Source organism: Nansenia antarctica (assembly GCF_963989245.1).
Source record: "Nansenia antarctica genome assembly, chromosome: 6".
In the NCBI taxonomy this organism is placed as follows: Eukaryota; Metazoa; Chordata; class Actinopteri; order Argentiniformes; family Microstomatidae; genus Nansenia; species Nansenia antarctica.
Window position 1 is genome coordinate 74,868,014 of NC_137676.1, and position 10,201 is coordinate 74,878,214.

Consider the following 10,201-nt stretch of genomic DNA (forward strand, 5'->3'; position numbering starts at 1 on the left):
GTCTCCCTGGAGTAACTGAGGGTTAGACAGTCTCCCTGGAGTAACTGAGGGTTAGACAGTCTCCCTGGAGTAACTGAGGGTTAGACAGTCTCCCTGGAGGAACTGAGGGTTAGACAGTCTCCCTGGAGTAACTGGGGGTTAGACAGTCTCCCTGGAGTAACTGAGGGTTAGACAGTCTCCCTGGAGTAACTGAGGGTTAGACAGTCTCCCTGGAGTAACTGAGGGTTAGACAGTCTCCCTGGAGTAACTGAGGGTTAGACAGTCTCCCTGGAGTAACTTGGAGTCTGAATGCCTCCCTCTAGCACCCTCCTCACTGTCAGAACCGATATGCACACGATTGTCTGTTGTTGTCTATTTATTTTCATTTATTGTCTGTTGTTGTCTATTGTGCACTCCCATGTTGTTGTCATTTGTGTGCAGCAGAGATTAATATTCTGTACCGAGAACACATTCCACCGGCTTTGGTCATGTGGCTAATAAACTGTCTATCTACATATCTACATATCTACATATCTATCTATCTATGTATCTACCTATCTATCTATATATCTACATATCTATCTATCTATCTATTTATGTATCTATCTATCTATCGATCTATCTATCTACATATCTATCTATCTATCTATCTACATATCTATCTATCTACATATCTATCTATATATCTATATATCTGTATACATAACTATCTATCTATCTACATATCTATCTACATATCTATCTACATATCTATCTATCTATCTATCTACATATCTATCTATCTATCAATCTATCTATCTATCTATGTATCTATCTATCTACATATCTATCTATCTATCTATCTATCTACATATCTATCTATATATCTGTATACATATCTATCTATCTATCTACCTACTGATCTATCTATCTACATATCTATCTATCTACATATCTATATATCTATCTATCTATCTATCTATCTATCTATCTATCTATGTATCTATCTATCTATCTATCAATCTATCTACATATCTACATATCTACATATCTATCTATCTACCTACATACAGGTATCTATCTACATATCTATCTACATATCTATATATACTGTATCTATCTATCTATCTACCTACATACAGGTATCTATCTATCTATCTACCTACATATCTATCTATCTATCAATCTATCTACATATCTATCAATCTATCTATCTACATATCTATCTACATATCTATCTATCTATCTATCTATCTACCTACATATATATCTATCTATCTATCTATCTATCTACATATCTATCTACATATCTATCTATCTATCTATCTATCTATCTACATATCTATCTATCTATCTATGTATCTATCTATCTATCTATCTATGTATCTACCTATCTATCTACATATCTACATATCTATCTATATAGCTATCTATCTATCTACATATCTAACTATCTATCTATCTATCTACATATCTAACTATCTATCTATCTATCTATCTACATATCTTACTATCTATCTATCTATCTATCTATCCATCTATCTATCTATCTATCTATCTACATATCTAACTATCTAACTATCTATCTATCTACATATCTATCTATCTCGGGGCTACGTGCCTTACTCAAGGACATACTACTATAGCTCAGACACACTATGGACACGCGGGAGGGACCAGTTGCTAAGCGACATGCCAGCCTCCCGTCTCCAGCTGGTCTCTGTTGGTATGTGTGATGTCATCAAACTAGCGACACCGCTCTGACCTCCTGACCTCGTCACCTGCTCTCAGAACCAGACCACCAATCAGAAGACACCTGACGACAGACCTGTCTGTCTCCTACAGCTTCCTGTCTGTCTGTCTGTCTGCTACAGCTTCCTGTCTGTCTGTCTGTCTGTCTGTCTGCTACAGCTTCCTGTCTGTCTGCTACAGCTTCCTGTCTGTCTGTCTGTCTGTCTCTTACAGCTGTCTGTCTGTCTGTCTCTTACATCTTCCTGTCTGTCTGTCTGTCTCTTACATCTTCCTGTCTGTCTGTCTGTCTGTCTCTTACAGCTTCCTGTCTGTCTGTCTCCTACAGCTTCCTGTCTGTCTGTCTGTCTGTCTGTCTCCTACAGCTTCCTGTCTGTCTGTCTGTCTGTCTGTCTCCTACAGCTTCCTGTCTGTCTGTCTGTCTGTCTCCTACAGCTTCCTGTCTGTCTGTCTGTCTGTCTGCTACAGCTTCCTGTCTGTCTGTCTGTCTGTCTCCTACAGCTTCCTGTCTGTCTGTCTGTCTGTCTGTCTCCTACAGCTTCCTGTCTGTCTCCTACAGCCTCTACCTCCTGAGACACAGCCTCTACCTCCTGAGACACAGCCTCTACCTCCTGAGACACAGCCTCTACCTCCTGAGACACAGCCTCTACCTCCTGAGACACAGCCTCTACCTCCTGAGACACAGCCTCTACCTCCACCTGAGACACAGCCTCTACCTCCTGAGACACAGCCTCTACCTCCTGAGACACAGCCTCTACCTCCTGAACCACAGCCTCTACCTCCTGAGACACAGCCTCTACCTCCTGAGACACAGCCTCTACCTCCACCTGAGACACAGCCTCTACCTCCTGAGACACAGCCTCTACCTCCTGAGACACAGCCTCTACCTCCTGAACCACAGCCTCTACCTCCTGAGACACAGCTTGTCTCCTACAGAGCTTCCTTGGTCCCTGCCCTACGGGACCGTTGGTTGTGTGACGTGGTGATGTGAACAGGAGAATGGCGGACCGGGGGGTTTCCATGGCCACCACACCTGTCCCGCCCCTCAGCCCCTTCCTCCCCTCTCCCTGTCCCCCCCCCCCCCCCCCCCCTCTCCCTCACCTCTCACAGGGAGGGGCTAAAGTTAGGAGTGATGTCTTCCTGTAACACGAGACTCAGAGGACTATTAACATCCCAGGAATCTGACGGCCGGTGCATTCTACTGGCTATATATAACTAGAGAGGGAGGAGGGGGAGGAGGGGGAGGAGGAGGACATAATACTGATAAGAAAGATAGATAAATAGATCAAAAGAGAGATAGAAAAGGAGGGAGAGAGAGGGAGCTAGAGAGGGAGAGGGAGAGAGGGAGAGGGAGAGAGGGAAAGGGAGAGAGAGAGACAGAGAGAGAGAGAGACTGATGTTACGGTCTTGTGACCAAAGACACCCTGCGACAGATACCCTGACAGTGTCAGACATTTGGGACGATCGTCCGTGAGCGTCTCGCAGTGTGAACGCTGCTACGACCTACGACCTCCGTCAACTAACCAACCAATAGAAACGCAGAATGGAATGACGCAATGGTCAGAGCGACAACACAGGCGCTACACTCTCAGCCTACGATTCAAGTTTGTGGCTCGTCACACAGTGTGCATCACATTGATGGTCAAGATTATTAGTTCCATGTTGCACAGTGTGGCTCGCAATAAACGTATACGATCTCAAAGATCTCCCAGTGTGTAGGAGGCTTAACCTAACCCACATCTACCTGGGACTAGACCTAACCCACATCTACAGGCTCAGAACCTCTTCTTCTTCCAGACAACCTAACCAATGCCCCCCCCCCCCAGGACTGGTAAATAAGTAAGTAAGTAAGTAAAGCTTTATTTATATAGCGCCTTTCGTACATGAAATGCAACTAAAAGTCACACACAACTCCCCCCCCACCCCCCCAGACCCCCCAGGACTGGTCACACACTCACTTACATTTACATGTTTGGCGTTTAGCAGACACCTTATTCCAAAGTGACTTACAATCAATACATTTGACTAAGCAAGTGAATCATCAGTCCACCAGTCGTAGCAGGAAGAGTAATCCAGCTCAGGCCCGGGGCCATTGGCAGTGGTCATGATAGAAGGGTATGATTTATTTTGAATTTTTTTAATAGACACTGGAGAAACACTACAAAGGGGGCACTCAACACCACCCCCCCCAGACCCCCCAGGACTGGTCACACACTCAACACCCCCACCCCCCAGTGATAACTGCAGTTTTAACGGCCTAGACCCATTTGTACTAAACAACTACAGACCCATAGCAAACTTTTCCTCTACAGGAAAAATTATTGAAATGGTTGCCCACGAACAACTTAGCAATTATTTGACCCTGAATGATCTCCCTTCGATGACTTTCAATCAGGATTTCGCCCCCCTACATAGCACTGAAACGGCCGCTATTAAGGTCCTTAATGACATTCACTGTAGACCACGACATTCTAATTCACGACTAAAAACCTGGGTAGGCCTTTCGGGGCACTGCCCTAAACTGGTTTAGATCCTACCTACAGGACAGAAGCTACTATGTCTCCATTGGCAAATTCGTATCTGACCAAATTAAAATGACATGTGGGGTTCCCCAAGGATCAATCCTTGGCCCCCTTCTATTCAATCTCTACATGCTTCCATTGGGACACATCATTAAAAAGAACAAAATTGCCTACCACAACTATGCGGATGACACTCAAATCTACATAGACTAGTAGTGTAGTTACCTTCCCCCAGGTCCAGGACGGCCAGCACCGCGCTGCTCCTGGCCTCCCCCTGGTGGTTGTTGGCGATGCAGGTGTAGAGGCCGGCGTCGCTGGGCTTACAGTCCCGGATCCACAGGCCGCCGTACTCCTGGTTGTCCATCTCCAGCAGCAGGTCGTTGTGGTACCAGTAGAGGGAGGGCTGGGGGTCCCCCGCCACCCCCACCTTCAGACGGATGTCGCACCCCGTGCCCACGGCCGCGTTACGCATCTTACGCAGGAAGACGGGCGGGGTGGGGGCGGGGTAGCCGGGCGGGGAGGGGGAGGGGGGGGCGGGGACCACCTGGTCCAGGCAGGCGGAGGCCTTGGCCCTCTTGGGGGGGATGATGGGGCTGGGGGGCGCCGCCCCGCGTACCCCCCCCCCCTCCTCCGCGCCCTTCTTCAGGGTCATCTGAACCTCGGCCTTCCTCATCGTCCTGGAATGGGGAGGGTCTTTCCTCTTCCTCCTCTTCCTCCTTCCAGCAGGGTTAGCTCACCCTGGGTGTCTAGGAGACCCTGGAAGAGACTAGACCTCAGACTAGACCTGGGACTAGACCTGAGACGAGACCTGAGACTAGACCTGAGACTAGACCTGAGACTAGACCTGAGACGAGACCTGAGACTAGACCTGAGACTAGACCTGAGACTAGACCTGAGACTAGACCTGAGACTAGACCTGAGACTAGACCTGAGACTAGACCTGAGACGAGACCTGAGACGAGACCTGAGACTAGACCTGAGACTAGACCTGAGACTAGACCTGAGACTAGACCTGAGACTAGACCTGAGACTAGACCTGAGACTAGACCTGAGACGAGACCTGAGACGAGACCTGAGACTAGACCTGAGACTAGACCTGAGACTAGACCTGAGACTAGACCTGAGACTAGACCTGAGACTAGACCTGAGACTAGACCTGAGACGAGACCTGAGACTAGACCTGAGACTAGACCTCAGACTAGACCTGAGACTAGACCTGAGACTAGACCTGAGACTAGACCTGAGACTAGACCTGAGACGAGACCTGAGACGAGACCTGAGACTAGACCTGAGACGAGACCTGAGACGAGACCTGAGACTAGACCTGAGACTAGACCTGAGACTAGACCTGAGACTAGACCTGAGACTAGACCTGAGACTAGACCTGAGACTAGACCTGAGACTAGACCTGAGACTAGACCTGAGACTAGACCTGAGACTAGACCTGAGACTAGACCTGAGACTAGACCTGAGACTAGACCTGAGACTAGACCTGAGACGAGACCTGAGACTAGACCTGAGACTAGACCTGAGACCCCTACAGTCTCAGCTCTAAGCTGCTCATATCACAACACAGAACACTGTTCCCTAACACCCTAATCTACAGGATGACTGTTCCCTAACACCCTAATCTACAGAACACTGTTCCCTAACACCCTAATCTACAGAACACTGTTCCCTAACACCCTAATCTACAGGATGACTGTTCCCTAACACCCTAATCTACAGGATGACTGTTCCCTAACACCCTAATCTACATGATGACTGTTCCCTAACACCCTAATCTACAGAACACTGTTCCCTAACACCCTAATCTACAGAACACTGTTCCCTAACACCCTAATCTACAGGATGACTGTACCCTAACACCCTAATCTACAGAACACTGTTCCCTAACACCCTAATCTACAGGATGACTGTTCCCTAACACCCTAATCTACATGATGACTGTTCCCTAACACCCTAATCTACAGAACACTGTTCCCTAACACCCTAATCTACAGAACACTGTTCCCTAACACCATAATCTACAGGATGACTGTACCCTAACACCCTAATCTACAGAACACTGTTCCCTAACACCCTAATCTACAGGATGACTGTTCCCTAACACCCTAATCTACATGATGACTGTTCCCTAACACCCTAATCTACAGGATGACTGTTCCCTAACACCCTAATCTACAGAACACTGTTCCCTAACACCCTAATCTACAGGATGACTGTTCCCTAACACCCTAATCTACAGGATGACTGTTCCCTAACACCCTAATCTACAGAACACTGTTCCCTAACACCCTAATCTACAGGATGACTGTTCCCTAACACCCTAATCTACAGAACACTGTTCCCTAACACCCTAATCTACAGGATGACTGTTCCCTAACACCCTAATCTACAGAACACTGTTCCCTAACACCCTAATCTACAGAACACTGTTCCCTAACACCCTAATCTACAGGATGACTGTTCCCTAACACCCTAATCTACAGGACACTGTTTCCTAACACCCTAATCTACAGAACACTGTTCCCTAACACCCTAATCTACAGAACACTGTTCCCTAACACCCTAATCTACAGGATGACTGTTCCCTAACACCCTAATCTACAGGATGACTGTTCCCTAACACCCTAATCTACAGGATGACTGTTCCCTAACACCCTAATCTACAGAACACTGTTCCCTAACACCCTAATCTACAGAACACTGTTCCCTAACACCCTAATCTACAGGATGACTGTTCCCTAACACCCTAATCTACAGAACACTGTTCCCTAACACCCTAATCTACAGAACACTGTTCCCTAACACCCTAATCTACAGGATGACTGTTCCCTAACACCCTAATCTACAGGACACTGTTTCCTAACACCCTAATCTACAGAACACTGTTCCCTAACACCCTAATCTACAGAACACTGTTCCCTAACACCCTAATCTACAGGATGACTGTTCCCTAACACCCTAATCTACAGAACACTGTTCCCTAACACCCTAATCTCCAGAACACTGTTCCCTAACACCCTAATCTACAGAACACTGTTCCCTAACACCCTAATCTACAGAACACTGTTCCCTAACACCCTAATCTACAGAACACTGTTCCCTAACACCCTAATCTACAGGATGACTGTTCCCTAACACCCTAATCTACAGGATGACTGTTCCCTAACACCCTAATCTACAGGATGACTGTTCCCTAACACCCTAATCTACAGAACACTGTTCCCTAACACCCTAATCTACAGGATGACTGTTCCCTATCACCCTAATCTACAGAACACTGTTCCCTAACACCCTAATCTACAGGATGACTGTTCCCTAACACCCTAATCTCCAGAACACTGTTCCCTAACACCCTAATCTACAGAACACTGTTCCCTAACACCCTAATCTACAGGGTGACTGTTCCCTAACACCCTAATCTACAGGATGACTGTTCCCTAACACCCTAATCTACAGGATGACTGTTCCCTAACACCCTAATATACAGAACACTGTTCCCTAACACCCTAATCTACAGAACACTGTTCCCTAACACCCTAATCTACAGGATGACTGTTCCCTAACACCCTAATCTACAGAACACTGTTCCCTAACACCCTAATCTACAGGATGACTGTTCCCTAACACCCTAATCTACAGGATGACTGTTCCCTAACACCCCAATCTACAGAACACTGTTCCCTAACACCCTAATCTACAGGACACTGTTCCCTAACACCCTAATCTACAGGATGACTGTTCCCTAACACCCTAATCTACAGAACACTGTTCCCTAACACCCTAATCTACAGAACAATGTTCCCTAACACCCTAATCTACAGGATGACTGTTCCCTAACACCCTAATCTACAGGATGACTGTTCCCTAACACCCTAATCTACAGAACACTGTTCCCTAACACCCTAATCTACAGGATGACTGTTCCCTAACACCCTAATCTACAGAACACTGTTCCCTAACACCCTAATCTACAGGATGACTGTTCCCTAACACCCTAATCTACAGAACACTGTTCCCTAACACCCTAATCTACAGGATGACTGTTCCCTAACACCCTAATCTACAGGATGACTGTTCCCTAACACCCTAATCTACAGGATGACTGTTCCCTAACACCCTAATCTACAGAACACTGTTCCCTAACACCCTAATCTACAGAACACTGTTCCCTAACACCCTAATCTACAGGATGACTGTTCCCTAACACCCTAATCTACAGAACACTGTTCCCTAACACCCTAATCTACAGAACACTGTTCCCTAACACCCTAATCTACAGGATGACTGTTCCCTAACACCCTAATCTACAGGACACTGTTTCCTAACACCCTAATCTACAGAACACTGTTCCCTAACACCCTAATCTACAGAACACTGTTCCCTAACACCCTAATCTACAGGATGACTGTTCCCTAACACCCTAATCTACAGAACACTGTTCCCTAACACCCTAATCTCCAGAACACTGTTCCCTAACACCCTAATCTACAGAACACTGTTCCCTAACACCCTAATCTACAGGGTGACTGTTCCCTAACACCCTAATCTACAGGATGACTGTTCCCTAACACCCTAATCTACAGGATGACTGTTCCCTAACACCCTAATATACAGAACACTGTTCCCTAACACCCTAATCTACAGAACACTGTTCCCTAACACCCTAATCTACAGGATGACTGTTCCCTAACACCCTAATCTACAGAACACTGTTCCCTAACACCCTAATCTACAGGATGACTGTTCCCTAACACCCTAATCTACAGGATGACTGTTCCCTAACACCCCAATCTACAGAACACTGTTCCCTAACACCCTAATCTACAGGACACTGTTCCCTAACACCCTAATCTACAGGATGACTGTTCCCTAACACCCTAATCTACAGAACACTGTTCCCTAACACCCTAATCTACAGAACAATGTTCCCTAACACCCTAATCTACAGGATGACTGTTCCCTAACACCCTAATCTACAGGATGACTGTTCCCTAACACCCTAATCTACAGAACACTGTTCCCTAACACCCTAATCTACAGGATGACTGTTCCCTAACACCCTAATCTACAGAACACTGTTCCCTAACACCCTAATCTACAGGATGACTGTTCCCTAACACCCTAATCTACAGAACACTGTTCCCTAACACCCTAATCTACAGGATGACTGTTCCCTAACACCCTAATCTACAGGATGACTGTTCCCTAACACCCTAATCTACAGGATGACTGTTCCCTAACACCCTAATCTACAGAACACTGTTCCCTAACACCCTAATCTACAGAACACTGTTCCCTAACACCCTAATCTACAGGATGACTGTTCCCTAACACCCTAATCTACAGAACACTGTTCCCTAACACCCTAATCTACAGAACACTGTTCCCTAACACCCTAATCTACAGGATGACTGTTCCCTAACACCCTAATCTACAGGACACTGTTTCCTAACACCCTAATCTACAGAACACTGTTCCCTAACACCCTAATCTACAGAACACTGTTCCCTAACACCCTAATCTACAGGATGACTGTTCCCTAACACCCTAATCTACAGAACACTGTTCCCTAACACCCTAATCTCCAGAACACTGTTCCCTAACACCCTAATCTACAGAACACTGTTCCCTAACACCCTAATCTACAGGGTGACTGTTCCCTAACACCCTAATCTACAGGATGACTGTTCCCTAACACCCTAATCTACAGGATGACTGTTCCCTAACACCCTAATCTACAGAACACTGTTCCCTAACACCCTAATCTACAGGATGACTGTTCCCTAACACCCTAATCTACAGAACACTGTTCCCTAACACCCTAATCTACAGGATGACTGTTCCCTAACACCCTAATCTACAGGATGACTGTTCCCTAACACCCTAATATACAGAACACTGTTCCCTAACACCCTAATCTACAGAACACTGTTCCCTAACACCCTAATCTACAGGATGACTGT

At 46.1% G+C, this 10,201-nt stretch overlaps 1 protein-coding gene across 1 annotated transcript in view; it reads right to left on the bottom strand.

Moving 5' to 3' along the window:
• The window catches only part of LOC308160976 (striated muscle preferentially expressed protein kinase-like), a gene marked incomplete at both ends in the record, with an annotated part of 64,415 nt that extends 59,513 nt beyond the window's left edge, over window positions 1-4,902 (bottom strand). Inside the window, 1 exon segment of the mRNA XM_080534898.1 lies at window positions 4,455-4,902. Coding sequence (XP_080391024.1) covers window positions 4,455-4,902 — 448 coding nt within the window.
• Between the last annotated feature and the right edge of the window lie 5,299 nt (window positions 4,903-10,201).